Source organism: Schistocerca gregaria, chromosome 1, assembly GCF_023897955.1.
Source record: "Schistocerca gregaria isolate iqSchGreg1 chromosome 1, iqSchGreg1.2, whole genome shotgun sequence".
Taxonomy (NCBI): Eukaryota; Metazoa; Arthropoda; class Insecta; order Orthoptera; family Acrididae; genus Schistocerca; species Schistocerca gregaria.
Window position 1 is genome coordinate 242,113,090 of NC_064920.1, and position 17,444 is coordinate 242,130,533.

Consider the following 17,444-nt stretch of genomic DNA (forward strand, 5'->3'; position numbering starts at 1 on the left):
TTAGAAAGAGCAATACACTTATAATTAATGATTTTCATGGAACACTGAAAATGTACGTAATTTATTTTTCACAAAAATAGTTGTGAAATAGAAACAAGATGGCTTCAAACAGCAGAAGCACAGACAATAAGTGTTTTAGGTAATGTCACCTGTTTTTATTACATTAGCTTTGCAAATAATTTAAACTCAAAAAAAGTACTGTGTAACATGAATAAAATTATTTTGCTTCCCCATAATTTATGTATTGGAAACTCTATATTCACTGATTATCTGCTTACTATAACGTCTGAGTACACCAATTTACTGTCAGTACACTCCTAAATACTTTTTGTTGCTCACATACATTCCTAAACAGTTTTTTAAAATTGCTTTGTGAGTAAGAGATACTCATAGTTACAGTTATGGTTCAGTACTTTTATATTTAGGCAATGAATGCAGTTATCATGCTTTTCAAGTGCTAAGTTTTTTAATTTGTATAACATACATTTTGTATTATTAATCTTGTGCTTGCTTCCCAGCTAAGTTCCTATTCCTGGTATACAGGGTGTTACAAAAAGGTACGGCCAAACTTTCAGGAAACATTCCTCACACGCAAAGAAAGAAAATATGTTATGTGGACATGTGTCCGGAAACGCTTACTTTCCATGTTAGAGCTCATTTTATTATATCTCTTCAAATCACATTAATCATGGAATGGAAACACACAGCAACAGAACCTACCAGCATGAATTCAAACACTTTGTTACAGGAAATGTTCAAAATGTCCTCCGTTAGCGAGGGCACATGCATCCACCCTCCGTCGCATGGAATCCCTGATGCGCTGATGCAGCCCTGGAGAATGGCGTATTGTATCACAGACGTCCACAATACGAGCACGAAAAGTCTCTACATTTGGTACCTGGGTTGCGTAGACGAGCTTTCAAATGCCCCCATAAATGAAAGTTTAGAGGGTTGAGGTCAGGAGAGCATGGAGGCCATGTAATTGGTCCGCCTCTACCAATCCATCAGTCACCGAATCTGTTGTTGAGAAGCGTACAAACACTTTGACTGAAATGTGCAGGAGCTCCATCGTGCATGAACCATATGTTGTGTCGTACTTGTAAAGGCACATGTTCTAGCAGCACAGGTAGAGTATCCCGTATGAAATCATGATAACGTGCTCCATTGAGCATAGGTGGAAGAACATGGGGCCCAATGAAGACATCACTAACAATGCCTGCCCAAACGTTCACAGAAAATCTGTGTTGCTGACGTGATTTCACAATTGCGTGCGGATTCTCGTCAGCCCACACATGTTGATAGTGAAAATTTACAATATTATCACGTTGGAATGAAGCCTCATCCGTAAAGAGAACATTTGCACTGAAATGAGGATTGACACATTGTTGGATGAACCATTCACAGAAGTGTACCCGTGGAGGCCAATCAGCTGCTGATAGTGCCTGCACACACTGTACATGGTACAGAAACAACTGGTTCTCCCGTAGCACTCTCATTGCAGTGGCATGGTCAACGTTACCGTGTACAGCAGCAACTTCTCTGACGCTGACATTAGGGTTATCGTCAACTGCACGAAGAATTGCCTCGTCCGTTGCAGGTGTCTTCATCGTTCTAGGTCTTCCCCAGTCGCGAGTCGTAGGCTGGAATGTTCTGTGCTCCCTAAGACACCGATCAATTGCTTTGAATGTCTTCCTGTCGGGACACCTTCGATCTGGAAATCTGCCTTGATACAAACATACCCCGCCACGGCTATTGCCCCGTGCTAATCCATATATCAAATGGGCATTTGCCATCTCCACATTTGTAAACATTGCACTGACTGCAAAACCACGTTCGTGATGAACACTAAGCTGTTGATGCTACATACTGATGTGCTTGATGCTAGTACTGTAGAGCAATGAGTCGCATTTCAACACAAGCACCAAAGTCAACATTACCTTCTTTCAATTGGGCCAACTGGTGATGAATTGAAGAAGTACAGTACATACTGACGAAACTAAAATGAGCTCCAACATGGAAATTAAGCGTCTCCGGACACATGTCCACATAACATCTTTTCTTTCTTTGTGTCTGAAAGTTTGGCTGTACTTTTTTGTAACACCGTGTATTTTATCTCGTAAAGCATCTGTTAGGTCTTTTTCCTAACAAAACTTCACACCATAAAAAATTCTGCATGTGGCTTTTCTTGTTAGTTACAAGGGTATCCTTAAATTCTAGCAAGAGCTGCACAAGGAAATGAACTCTCCACAACACTATATCCTACATCTCCTCTCAAACTCCCTCTTTATCCTTTCAACAGGAACGGTGCATGGATTATACCCAAGATATATAACTTTTCTTTTTAAGTATATTTTCTACTGAAGATTTCTTGTAGTATTATGATATAAATATTTTTTATTAATGCATTACTATATATTGCAGATATTCTTATTTTCTTGTGCTTCACGTGATTAATTTTGGCCAGTTGGCCATTAGCTCAACATGAAATCGGACATGTGATACAGTGATTCTCGTCAGAGTACTGCACTTACAATATAATTCTATTTTTATATAAACTGGTCATGTTTAAAGTATATAATGTAAAAAATTTGTGATACAGACTAAAATGATAGCTGCCACTTAGATAGACCTTATGCCTTATTTTCACAAATGTGGTATCCTGTTTTTAATGGGCATATGTTTTAGCTTCCAGTGAAATTCTTCACGTATTTACCATTGATTTTTCAGAAGGTTTCTTTTAGGAATACAAAAGCAGTTAAATAAAATGTTGTGACGTTTCCTCTTACAAGGTTTAGTTGATTTCGTTCTCTATCTTTCCTCATTCCAAGCTTGTGCTCCATATCTAATGACCTCTTCATTGACAGAATGTTCAGTCATATTCGTTCATCTTTCTTTCTTTTTAGGAGTAGAATCTTGTATAAGATAAATGGCAGTGTTAATAAGTTAGGTAGGTATCAGTTTGCAACACTGATGACACCCATTTATCACTGTGTCTTCAGTTTGGCAATGTAGCACTCAGTTTGTGTAAATTAATACATTGATGATGATGATGGAAGCAAACAGAAATTTCGTAAGAATTGTACTTAATGGTACTGCTTTTGTCATTGAAAATTGGGTTGATACTGTTACTGAAATAATGGAACACGTGAGGCAATACTGACCTTACGACTTATCTTAGAAGAAAGATTAAGGAAAGGCAAACCTACGTTTCTAGCATTTGTAGACTTAGAGAAAGCTTTTGACAATGTTGATTGGAATACTCTTTTTCAAATTATAAAGGTGGCAGGGGTAAAATACAGGGAGCGAAAGGCTATTTACAATTTGTACAGAAACCAGATGGCAGTTATAAGAGTCGAGGGGCATGAAAGGGAAGCAGTGGTTGGGAAGGGAGTAAGACAGAGTTGTAGCCTCTCCCTGATGTTATTCAATCTGTATATTGAACAAGCAGTAAAGGAAACAAAAGAAAAATTCGGAGTAGGTATTAAAATCCATGGAGAAGAAATAAAAACTTTGAGGTTCGCCGATGACATTGTAATTCTGTCAGAGACAGCAAAGGACTTGGAAGAGCAGTTGAATGGAATGGATAGTGTCTTGAAAGGAGGATATGAGATGAACATCAACAAACGCAAAAAGAGGATAATGGAATGTAGTCGATTTAAGTCGGGTGTTGCTGAGGGAATTAGATTAGGAGATGAGACACTTAAAGTAGTAAAGGAGTTTTGCTATTTGTGGAGCAAAATAACTGATGATGGTCGAAGTAGAGAGGATATAAAATGTAGACTGGCAATGGCAAGGAAAGCGTTTCTGAAGAAGAGAAATTTGTTAACATCGAGTATAGATTTAAGTGTCAGGAAGTCTTTTCTGAAAGTATTTGTATGGAGTGTAGCCATGTATGGAAGTGAAACATGGACGATAAATAGTTTGGACAAGAAGAGAATAGAAGCTTTCGAAATGTGGTGCTACAGAAGAATGCTGAAGATTAGATGGGTGGATCACGTAACTAATGATGAAGTATTGAATAGGATTGGGGGGAAGAGAAGTTTGTGGCACAACTTGACCAGAAGAAGGGATCGGTTGGTAGGACATGTTCTGAGGCATGAAGGGATCACCAATTTAGTATTGGAGGGCAGTGTGGAGGGTAAAAATCGTAGAGGGAGACCAAGAGATGAATACACCAATCAGATTCAGAGGGATGTAGGTTGCAGTAGGTACTGGGAGATGAAGAAGCTTGCACAGGATAGAGTAGTATGGAGAGCTGCATCAAACGAGTCTCAGGACTGAAGACCACAACAACAACAACTACTACTGCTACTACTATTACTGTTAACCAAAATGTAATGAAGTGGCATTATCCCTCTGCCCAATATACTAACAATATACATGACGGACAGAGGATGGTGACAAATTCTTAAATTTTTAATGACCTACTAATCAGAATTTAAGAACAAGTTTGCAAGAATATTTATTTGACAACAAGATCATAATAGTTCATTTCACATGCCATTCACGGGTTTGAAGATAGGCATCTTGCCAATTCTGCATTCACCCTGCGTAGAATTATGATATCAGTTTGTCACATTGTGAATGAGGATCACTGACTGTGTATGGGAGTAGGACCTTATGTTTAAGGGACAGAGATCTACTTTATTTGGTAAGCAGATACTAAGGAACAAATTGTGCTTTGCAGATTTTGTTAAGGATGCAGATACCATGTTTTGATTTGATTGAAGCATACATAATGTTTTTTGATCTTGTGGTGTTGCATATCGGTGCGTTGAAGTCATTTAGTAAATCTGGTGCTTTAGTTTTCAGCTGACGTTTCTTATTGTTTCAAGTGAAATGTTTCAGTAAAATTTTCATTCAGTGTTTTAACTTCGTTGAGTGTTCCAGTGGCTGCTTGAATTTTTGGTTTTAGCTAATATTTTTGTGAAGTTTTGTTGGTATTGATATTAGCTTGGTGTAGTAGTATTAATACAAGTAGTTGCTTTCTCAGTATACAGAGAATTTCTAGACCGCTAGTGTTAGTTCTATAAATAGTCATACTGGTGTAACTGATCTTAGGTAACATAGACATATAGTTTTCTTTTTAGTAACTGTAAAATTTATCCATGAGTGAGAAGTGTGGGCTCGTCATAGGTTTGTGAGTAGTGGATTACGTTGTGGGATTTGTTCAAAGTATTTTCATTGGGGGGAAGCCATGGGCATTCTAGTGAGATCCTCTCCTGGGAATGCTTAATCTGTAGTAGAAATAAGTTGATAAAGGAGTATGAACATAAGACCAATGCCCTTCAGACAGTTGTTTTCACTGCACCCCAGAAGAAAAATTCAGGTGGCATTAGGTCAGGCAATCATGGAGACCAAAGTCCCTGTGAAATTATGCGATCGCCAAAAAGAATCAGCAAGCAGTGACAATGAAACACGAGCTGTATGTGCAGCTGCACCATTTTGTTGAAAACAACTGTTCAGTATTTCGCTTAACACAAGTTCTCCTATGAACACGTACAGAATATCCACTTGAAGGGAAGTAACCCAGGCAGGCAAAATATCATATGGCACGCATGGCTAACAATCATACGGCACTGTGGAGAGACTTTTCGAACACTCCGTTTAAATGATATGCCCTCTAGTATTATGGGTAACTATAAAATATTTCTGTTTGACTGATGACACTAGCTTGGTAGGAAAGGATGTTGTGTGCAACATTGGCTCTGTTTCAAATAGGGCAGTTCATGACCTAAGCTCATGGATTGCAGAAAATGAACTAATGTTAAATCACAGTAAGACTCAGTTTTTACAGTCTCTAACACAATTCAACAAAACTGGACGTTTTAATTTCACAGAATGGGCATATGATTAGTGAAACTGCACAGTTCAAATTTCTAGGTGTTCACATAGATAGTAAACTGTCGTGGAAAGCCCACGTTAAGGATCTTGTTCAAAGACTCAGTGGTGCTATTTTTACTATTCAAATGGTATCTGAAGTGAGTGATCGTTCGACATGAAAATTAGTATTTTCATTTGCTTATGTTGTATGGTATTATATTTTGGAGAACTTTTTCCATTCTAAAAGGATATTTTTAGCTCAGAAATGGGCGGTTTGGGCAATAAGTGGTGTGAGTTCACAAACTTCTTGTCACCCCTGTTCACGAGTCTGGGTATTTTGACATTGGCCTCTCAATAAATATATTCCTTACTGTCATTTCTTGTTAATAATATTAGCTTATTCCCGAGAATAAGCAGCTTTCATTCAGTTAATACTTGGCAGAAATCAAACCTGCTTTTGGATCAGACTTCCTTAACTATTGTGCAGAAAGGTGTGCTGTATACTGCTGCATTTATTTTCAATAACCTATCACTCGAATTGAAAAATCTTAACAGTAATCCACGCGCTTTCAAATCGAAACTGACCACAGTTCGTGGTCTCACAGTTCTTGCTTCCTGAGCATTGGATCCCGGGTTCAATTCCTGGCGGGGTCAGGGATTTTCACCTGCCTTGAGATGACTGGGTGTTCGTGTTGTCCTCATCATTTCATTATCATTCATGGATGTGTTGAGATTAGACTGAATAAAGGTTGGGAATTCGTACGGGCGCTGATAACCTCGCACTTGAGCACCCCACAAACCAAACATCATCATCATCAAATCAAAACTGAAGAGTTTCCTCATGGGTCACTCCTCCTATTCTGTCGAGGAGTTCCTTGAAAAAGTAAGCTGATTCTTGTTGTATTGTTGATTGCATTTACTTAAACTCATGGATTGACTTTTTTGGGTTCATAAACATTCTGTTTTTATCTGTTATTACTTTTATTCACAGTGGTAGTGCTTGAACAGGAAGAAATGGCATCACTATAATTTTGAGAGGAAAATGTAAGAACAATGTGTTGAACACATACTACTGCAGTGATAGGATAATGATGGATTTGTGTATAATTGCAGTTTACTTACCAACAACAAATAGCAAGGATGAGGAAGTAAAAGTAGTATATGAGCAAATTGATGACTTAATGAAACTGCTTAAAGAAAAGGACAATTTTATCATAATTGGTGATTTCAGTGCATCGATTGGTGAAGATAACAAAGGATTATGGAATGGCAAGTTCGAGCTAGGAAAAATGAATGCTAGAGGAGAAAGGTTGCTAGATTTCTGTGAACAATATGAGGTGATAGTCACCAACATGTGTTTTGAAATGACCAAGAGAAAAAGATGTACATGGAAAAGTCCAGCACATGGCAAAAGGTATCAAATAGATTATATCCTAGCCAAGAAGAAATTTATAAATCAAATAAAGTCTAGCCACTCACACTCTGGATTTGATATAGAAAGTGACCCATGTTCTAGTGATAGCAGACTATAGTAGCAGATTTTAGAAATATAAGAGAACTAACCAACACAGATGGTTTGTAGAAAAACTTAATGAAAAGCAAGTAGCTGCGGACATGAAAGAATTGACCGACAACCTGATAGGTAACAGGAAAAGATGGGAAGGATTGAAAAAGACCGTAGAAGTAGCTGCTAAAGAACTAGTAGGATTAAGGAAACTAGAACCGAGGAAACCATGGATGACCAAGGAAATACTAGACCTCACTGAAGAACAAAACAGGCTGACGAAAAAAGATTTTGATAAGTACAAAAGAGTAAAAAATGCAATTACACAGAAATGTAGATTTGAAAAAGAAAAGTCGATGCAGGACAACCATAAGGAAATTCAACAAGATCTAAGTGGAGGTCAAATTGATAGAGCCTACTCTAAAATTAAATCAATGCAAATAAAGCCAAGAACAAAAACAAATATGGTCAAGAATAAACACGATGACCTACTTTTCGAATTAGAGGATGTATGCGAAAGATGGAAAGAGTATATTGAGGAACTATATGAAGGAGAAGATATTGCTAATGAGGGGGAAATTCTGGAAGAAGAGAGCAGTGTGGTTATCAACATGATAGAGCCACCGGTATCCAAAGTGGAATTCAACAGTGCCTTGAATGATCTAAGTAATGGCAAAGCGACAGGCACAGATAACATCCCAGCAGAAATACTGAAGGAAATTGAGGAATCAACAAAAGAGTAATTATATAAACTTATTAAAGAGAACTATGAAGATGGAAAAGAACCACCTACAGATTTGCTTAACAGCAAAATAATAATAATCCCAAAAAAAGGAAATGCTCTGGACTATGAGAACTATAGAACTATCTCCTTACTATCCTACACTTCCAAAATAATGTTAAACATAATGAAAAATCGAATAAAAAAGAAATTTCAGGCAAATGTAGGAGAAGACCAATTTGGTTTCAGGTCCGGAAAAGTAACTAGAGAGGCAATACTATCTCTGAGGATAGTATTAGAAAGACGAATTGGAGTTAATAGGAAAACCTACTTGACCTTTATAGATTTACAAAAAAGCATTTGACATGGTCAATTGGAAATTGTTATTCCAAACAATGAAGGAATTAAATCTTGATTGGATGGACAGAAGATTAATCTGGAACCTGTAAAAAAGGCAAGAAGCAGAGATAAAGTGAATGGTGTGAAGAAGAAAGCAAAAATAAAGAGAGGAGTAAGGCAAAGATGCCCATTATCACCATATTTGTTCAACTTATTTATTGAAAAAGCCATTGAAAAATTGAAAAGAATAACCAAAGGAATTAAAATTAATGGGGAACGAATACACTGTATCCTTTTTGCAGACTAAGTAAAGGAAATGATGTTTATGTTGCTAAAATTTGCCAAAATCCTAAGAGAATTTAATCAAAAAATAAATAAGAAGAAAACAAAACCTATGGTAGCAAGGAAGACAAAAGAAAATGGTAAAGTTAATATTAAAGTAGAAGATGATGTTCTAGAGCAGGTTGAGAACTTCTGTTATTTGGGGAGCACAATCATTGACGACAATAAATGTACCACAGATATAAAGAGAAGAATAGCCTTGGCAAAGCAAGCTTTCCAAAATAAAAGGAATTTACTAATGGACAATCATATAAGCCTAGAAAGTAGAAAAAGTTTGCCAAAACTTTTGTCTGGAGTTTCTTAACATACGGATGTGAAGTGTGGACTCTGGGAAAGGCAGAGAAAAAGATACTGGAAGCAGTGGAAATATGGAAATGGAGAAGAATGACAAAAACAAGCTGGGTAGATAGAAAAAGTAATGAACAAGTCTTAAGAGAAGTGAATGAGAACAGAATGCTGCTAAATTATATAGGAAGAAGAAAATCAAAAAAGATAGGGCACATAATGAGCACAACCAGTTCCTAAGGAATATATTTGAAGGAAAAGTCTTAGGGAAAAAAACCCAGAGGCAGGCCAAGAGCAACATATTTTAATAACATCAAAGAATATATGGGGATAAAATCGTATGAAGACTTGAAGAGGATGACAATGGAGAGAGGGATGTGGCAAAATCGACAAGGAATAGCCTGTAGTTTATGATGATTACTTTTATGTTTTAATTTTATGTACTGACACATTCCATGACCTTGGAGATTTGCTCCTCAATTTGGTCCTACGGAACTTGACGTGTAACCCAAAAAAAAAAAAAAAGAGAATTTCATTATGTAGCAAAGTTGCTTAGAAATTCTAAATTATCAGTGATTAAGTGCCAGACTACAGTTCCAGAGAACCACAGGTTCAATCCTCTGTCAGTCACAGGATTTTATTTGTCACTTTTTACTTCTTTCATTTATTCGAGTAATTTGTTAAAATAAAAACAGCTTTTTACAACATGGTTGAGGATCATATTAATCTCTGCGTGCCCCTATAACTGACTGGGTAAGTGTTTCTGAAGGTCTGATTTTAATACAAATTATTGGTGAAGAAGGATACAACTTATTATGTTGTTTAGAATTGTATTTACTATTTGTCCTGTAACACACTTAAAGAGAAACTTTGCATTGGCCAGTGTCTTAAGTATAATGCTGATGGATTAGAAAACTGAATAATTGTCTGTGAGATATAGAGTTTTTGCCATAGAGAGGCAAAGAAAACTAGTCAATATCAAAAGAAAATTAAGCTGCTTATTGATGAAATGCAGAAGAGTTACACATTATAAGATGAAGACTATTATTATTATCAGTATTATTTATCAATATTATGAAAAGGATAGTTTCTGAGTAGCAATTGTCCTTTTCATAATATTGTTACATTCCATCCTAGATTTTCTATTGAGTTTTTATTATTTATGAAAGATATATTTAGAAACATTTACATTCTTTACAGACGAATGGAAAAACTAGTAGAAGCTGACCTCAGGAAAGATCAGTTTCGATTCCATAGAAATGAGAGGCAATACTGACCCTATGACTTATCTTAGAAGAAAGATTAAGGAAAGGCAAACTTACATTTGTAGCATTTGCAGACGTAGAGAAAGCTTTTGACAATGTCAACTGGAATAGTTCTCCTCCACATTCTGAAGGTGGTAGGTGTCAAATACAGGGAGCGAAAGGCTATTTACAATTTGTACAGAAACCAGGTGGCAATTATAAGAGTCGAGGGGCATTAAAGGGAAGCAGTGGTTGGGAAGGGAGTGAGAAAGGGCTGTAGCCTATCCCCAATGTTATTCAACTTCTATATTGAGCAAGCACTAAAGGAAACAAAAGAAACATTAGGAGTAGAAATTAAAATCCATAAAGAAGAAATAAAAACTTTGAGGTTTGCTGACGACACTGTAATTCTGTCAGAGACAGCAATGGATCTGGAGGAGCAGTTGAACGGAATGGACAGCGTCTTGAAAGGAGGATATAAGATGAACATAAACAAAAGCAAAATGAGCATAATGGAATGTAGTCGAATTAAATCAGGTGATGCTGAGGGAATTAGATTAGGAAATGAGACACTTAAAGTAATAGAGGGGTTTTGCTATTTGGGGAGAAAAATAACTGATGATGGTCAAAATAGAGAGGATATAGAATGTATACCGGCAATGACAAGACAAGGAAAGCGTTTCTGAAGAAGAGAAATTTGTTAACATCGAGTATAGGTTTAAATGTCAGTAAGTCTTTTCTGAAAGTATTTGAATGGAGTATAGCCATGTGTAGAAGTGAAACATGGATGATAAACAGTATAGACCAGAAGAGAATAGAAGCTTTCAAAATGTGGTGCTACAGAAGAATGCTGAAGATTAGATGGATAGATCACGTAACGAATGAGGAGGCACTGAATAGAACTGGGGAGAAGAGAACTTTGTGGCACAGTTTGACTAAAAGAAGGGATCGGTTGGTAGGAAACATTCTGAGGCATCAAGGGATCATCAATTTAGTATTGGAGGGAAGTGCAGAGGGTAAAAATCATAGAGGGAGACCAAGGCATGAATGTGCTCATTTGATTGCCAGCTCTTTCCTGGCCCTAGCGAGTGAACTGGGATGGGGTGGGGTGGGGTGTGATTGGGTGGGGTGAGGGATGGAGGGAGGCACAGGGAGGGGATTGGGAGTAAGTGTCTAGCACTCGTGGGAGAGTGGGGAGCCATCTGTGGGATAGCTAGGGATGAGGGGGTAGGTGGCAGGCAGCTGACACTGATGCGATTTCACAGACTGAGAAGGCAGCACACAACTAGCTGACACATATTGGCCGTGATGGGCTGTAGGGGGAGGGGGGGGGGGGCAGCAGCGAGTTACCTTAGGTTTAGGCCAAGGAGGTTAAGGGAGTGAAGGTTGTGCTGTAAGTATAGTTCCCATCTGCACAGCTGGTGGGGAGGATCCACATGGCAAGGGTTGTGAAGAAGCAGCAGCCATTGAAATCTCACATTTGTGCTCTGCTGCATGTTGTGCCACTGGGTAGTCCACCTTGTTTTTGGCAACAGTTTGGCAGTGGCAATTCATTGTTGTTGACAGATGGTTGGTTGTCTTACGAATGTAAAACACTATGCAGTGGTTGCAGCAGAGCTGGTATATAATATGGATGCTTTCACAGGTGGCCCTGCGTCTGACGGGGTAGGATAAGCCTGTGATGGGACTGGAGTAGGAGGCACTGGGTGGGTGGGTAGGCAGGTCTTGCACCTGGGTCTTCCACAATTGTATGATCCCTGTGGCAGGGTATTGTGGGTGGGAGTGATATAGGGATGGACTAGGATGTTGTGGAGGTTGGGTGGGCAGCTGAACATCACTTTGGGAGGGGATGGAAGTATCTTGGATAGGATGTCACTCATTTCAGGGTATGATGATAGATAATCAAAGCCCTGATGAAAGATATGGTTCAGTTGTTCCAGTCCCGGGTGCTATTGGGTGACAACAGAGGCACTTCTTTGTAGTTGGTTCTTGGCATGGACATGAGGATCAGGCATGTGTGGAGGATACGGTAAGAGAGATATGTTTGTGTGTTAGGACTGGGGGGTATTGCCTGTCTGTGAAGGCCTTTGTGAGGCCTTCAGCATACTGCATGAGAGGGTTCTCATCACTGCAGATGCATATGGCATGGGTAGTCAGGATGTATGGGAGAGATTTTTTGGCGGGAAAGGGGTAGCAGCTGTCAAAGTGCAGGTACTATTGGAGATTGGTGGGTTTTATGTGGACTGAGGTGTAGATGGAGCCATCTGAGAGGAATATCAACATCCAGGAAGGTGACACGATGGGTTGAGGAGGACCAGGTGAAGTGGATGAGAGAGAAGGTTTGAGATTGTGGAGGAATGAGGATAAGATGTCCTGGCCTTGGGTACAGATTATAAAGATGTCATCAATAAACCAGAACCAGACAAGGGGGTTGGGGTTTTGGGAAGCTAGGAATTTTTTCTCTAGGTAGCCCATGATGAGGTTGGCATAGGAGGGTGCCATGTGGAGGCCCATGGCTGTGCCACAAATTTGGTTGTATACCTTCCCTTCAAATGTGAAGTAGTTATGGGTTAGGATGTAATTGGTTAGATATACAAATAATGAAGTTGAGGGTTTGGAATCTGCAGAGCATTAGGGGAGGTAGTGTTCAGCACAGCAAGACCATGGGTATGAGGGATGTTGGTCCATAAGGAGGTTGCATCTACAATGACGAGTAGGGTCACAGGAGGTAAAATTTTAGGGATGGTGGAGAGCCTCACCCAATACCACCCAGGACTGGAACGGCTGAACCACATCCTTTGTCAGGGCTTTGATTATCTATCATCATGCCCTGAAATGAGGGACATCCTACCCAAGATACTCCCATCCCCTCCCAAAGTCATGTTCCTCCACCCACACAACCTCCACAACATTGTAGTCCACCCTATACGAATGCCACCCCCAATCCCTTGCCACAGGGATCATACTCTTGTGGAAGAGCCAGGTGCAGGACCTAATCTATCTACCTACCTACCTATCACCTCTTACTCCAGTCCTGTCACAGGCTTAGAATACCCCATCAGAGGCCAGGCCACCTGTGAAAGTAGCCTTGTTGTATACCAGCTCTGCTGCAACCACTGCACAGCATTTACATTGTATGACAACCAACCATCTGTCAAACAGAATGAATGGCCTGTCAAACTGCTGCCAAAAACAAGGCAGACCACCTAATGGCACAACATGCAAGTTTTCAATGGCTGCACCATCTAGATCCTCCCTACCACTACCAGCTTTTCTGAGCTGCGCAGTTGGGAACTATCCTTACAACACATCCTTTGCTCCCGTACCCTTCCTGGTCCAAACCTAAGTTAACTTGCTGCCCCCTCCACCCCCCCCCCCAACTGCCCAACCAATTGTGTGTGTGTGTGTGTGTGTGTGTGTGTGTTTGTGTTTGTGGAGGGGCATGTTGGGAGGGGGGGGGGGATAGCGTGTACACCATCCCTTTCCCATTACCCCCGTCCAATACGTGTCAGCTAGTTGTGTGCTGCCATCTCACACCGTAGTCTGTGAAATCATGTGCTCAGCCGTCTACCACCTGCCCCTCTACCTGCACCCCTAACTAGCCCACAGATTGGTCACCACTCCCTAACAAGTCGCTAGATGCTCAACCCCTTCCCAACCCCTTCCCTGCCTCTCTCTATCCCTCACCCCTCAACCCCACCCCCCACCCCACCCCACCCCACCCCACCCCACCCCACCCAACCCCACCCTACTCTGCACCCCCAATTGACTCCAGTATATTCACCACGGGCCAGGAAAGACCTGGATGTAGGGAGACAGGTGTGTGTGTGTGTGTGTGTGTGTGTGTGTGTGTGTGTGTGTGTGTGTGTGTGTGTGTGTGTGTGTGTGCGCGTGCGTGCGTGCGTGCGTGCGTGTGTGCGTGTGTGCATGCTTCTCCTTCAGCTTGAGAAAGGAATTTCATTCTGAAAGCTGGCACAGCAAAGCTCTGTACCTTTTGTTTATGAACCTGTCGTGACGCAGCATTTCTGCCTTTCAGTGAGCCGTCTCATTATTCCTAAATAATTTGTAATTTAACATTCCATCTCTGTATCTTCCTTCCATTTACAATTATTCTGATTCTTACATTAGTGGGAGGTAAAAGTGGAGTCATATTAAGCCTTCTTTCACCGTGTTATAAAACTCAAACTCCATAACTGTAACACGTTTGTTTAGATGATCATTTTGTTCAGCAGCTGTTTTATAACAGGCATTATTTGGTTGTCCTTGCCAAATTATATTTGTTATAACTCAATTACTGTTTATTTTCAAATTGCATATATTAATTTTAAAACATGTTTGCTTCTAGGTTGTTCTTCGTGAACACATCCGATCTCATCACTCTGGTCCTGAAATGATGCCCAGCTCAAGCAGTGGGCCTCATTTTGTTTGCAAAGTGTGTGCTGCATCCTTTGATTGTTCTGAAGATTTATGTGCACATTTAATAAAACATAGTGATGAAAACACTGCAAAACACCGTTTACCAAAACTTGGTCCAAGAAAGTACAAACGAAGACGTAAGTTTAGTGTCCATGAGTTCAATTTATTTTCATTTGGAAGTGATAGAATGGATTCTGTAGACAAAAGTGAAGATGATTCTGATGATGTGAAACATAAAATTATTAAACGCAAGTATAAAATTAAACCAAAATCTGGTTCTGGTACAACAGCATCTGATATAGGGACTCATACTGCAAATAATCTTCAGTCAGTTGCTGATAATCTAGATTCAGTTGTGCAGAATTTCAATTCAATTGTTACGAGTGATATGAAGAGTGACACCAGTAAAAGATTAAGTAAATCCAAAGGTAAATGCAGTGGAGTGAATAGTACAAAAACTGATAGTGCAAATGCAAAATCTGGAATTTCTAGCTCAGTCTCTGGAGGTTTTCTGAAGAGCACACGACCCTTGGGTGAAGCCCGGCCGCGACCACGAACTAAGAATGTGAATCTCAGCACACTGGCAGCCCTTAAAGCTGTCAGTTTGAAGGCAGCTGGTGACTCTGCTATGAGCAAAACTCCAGAGTCCATGAAAGGGAGACCAAGGACAAAAAATGTTAGTTATCATAATGTGAAAATGGCAAAGTTAGAAGTAGCTAGGTTTCCAAATGCAACGAAGGCTGATGCCAGTTGTGAAAAAGTTGTTAGAAACAATTTGAAAACTACAAATGATATAAAAGAACCAAAGCAGTCAATTTTTGAACTTGTCTCAAATGCGGGTATGTTGTCTGATAGTGATGAAGATGGAGATATGAAAGTTAAATATACATGTGAGATGTGCAGTGAAACATTTACAAAAAGATCTGAACTTCTGGTTCATGTACCAATTCATATATGAAATAGATTGTTACAGTCTCTAAAGAGAATAAGCAATATGGATATTTCACTGAAATACTTTTATTAATTGAAAGTACTGTTCTTGTTTTTATAAAACATGCATATTGTTACTTGTCTGCCTCCTCTATTAGTTCTTGCTCTGTTGACTGTAGATTAGTGATTTAATTATAAACAAAGACACATAAGACAGTAAAGTAATTTCAGGGAAGCTGAATGAAACTATTTTTGCAAGACAAAAAAACTTCATTCTTAAGCTTGTTGCGTGTGAAATTGTATATTTTGATGCAGTTTTATTTTTTATCCGTGACAAATTGTGTGTATTTTGCAAAGTATTAGTGTAAAAATGGACTTCTATTTTGTTTTAGAGTTTATTTATGTCCTTGACAAAATATAGAAAGCAAGATTGTATTTGTGCACAAATCTGCATAGTGGGTTACACTTATACAACATTTTGGAAAAAAAATATTTAATGTCTGAGATTTATGAACCGGAATACATATTTTTATGTAGTAAAAATGCTAATTTATTACAGTTGAAATGATTAAGTGCAACCATTTGCATTAAATCAATACATGTCATATATTTGGAGTGTTTTATCTTGTTTATTGAATAGGAATGATTATGTTCCTAAAAGTGAACTGATGCTATAAATGTTATATTATGCTTACAAAGAGCTAAAATTCCCTTTTGTTAATTATTTCTTATATTTCAAGAGTACTAAAGTAAAACTTCTCAAAGCACTTTTTAAGTACCATAGATGATTGTGGATGAATATTCATCATTGGACTCTACAATTTGGTCTGCAACACATACATGAAACATAAATATTTATTAACCTTCTTTAACATTTTACTGAGCTTGTAGAAATAGGATGAGTTCAAAAATACAGGAAAAATAGTATTTCTTGCAATCTCCATTGCGCTACAGATCAGTAATATGGATGGGAATAATGGAAGACTGATGAACTGCTAACTGTGCTTACCTCAGAGAAAGAAAATGTATTTTTCTTTGTAGCCCTGCCATTGAAATGGTTGCTTCTATTAAGCTGTGGGACCACTATCTAGTGCAAATCGGAAAAGCACACTATAAAATATATTTCGAAGATTGCTACTATAATGAGTGAAATAAGCCCTGACATTTGTCTGAGATTATTATGTAAGATATTACGTTCTAAATCACTCTATTGTTGAGGAAAACAATGGTTTGATGCCCACTAAAGTAGCATTGCAGATTTTTGAGAAGAAATGTGTTGAATGATGCAGTCTAATTGATGGTTTGAAAAATTATGAAGTAGGGTCATAAAGAAAGAAATGCAAATAGCTTTATTAAACTGACAGACAAAAAATGTATAAAGTAAGCTGTTATAAAGTAATTAATTTCTTTGTATGGTCAGAATTGGACCTCCTAAGCATGTCACTTTAAGATATAAACAAACTGGTCAGAATGACGGTGTATTAAAAATAAAGACAAAACTGCTTCACCTTTGAAGCATGAAACTTCTCATGCATCCTTTCCCGCATCTGGAAAATTATTTATATATAATTCCATATAGAAAGCTGAGACAACCATGAATACTTTCCCGTAAATTCTATAAGAAATTAAGAGTCTTCATGAGTTATTCTGCTTTTGTTGCTGTCACAGAGTATGGAAAATTTTGAGATTCTAGTTGTATCCTTTTCACTCCATTTACCACATCTCATCTTTAGATGTAACTTCCTTAGTAAGTTTAGCTGCAGTCCGTTCTCCAGAATATGTCGACTTAGGTGCAACAGGGAAGAAAGTGCAAAATATGATTGAGCATTCCACAAATCCC

At 38.6% G+C, this 17,444-nt stretch overlaps 1 protein-coding gene across 2 annotated transcripts in view; it reads left to right on the plus strand.

Moving 5' to 3' along the window:
- LOC126338961 (zinc finger protein 16) overlaps nt 1–17,119 on the plus strand; it is a 112,592-nt gene extending 95,473 nt beyond the window's left edge. For both annotated transcript variants that reach the window (XM_050001593.1, XM_050001592.1), the window contains exon 7: nt 14,604–17,119. In XM_050001593.1, coding sequence (XP_049857550.1) covers nt 14,604–15,632 — 1,029 coding nt within the window. In that variant the 3' untranslated portion in view covers nt 15,633–17,119. The remainder of the gene's footprint in view (nt 1–14,603) is intronic.
- The last annotated feature ends 325 nt before the right edge of the window (nt 17,120–17,444 follow it).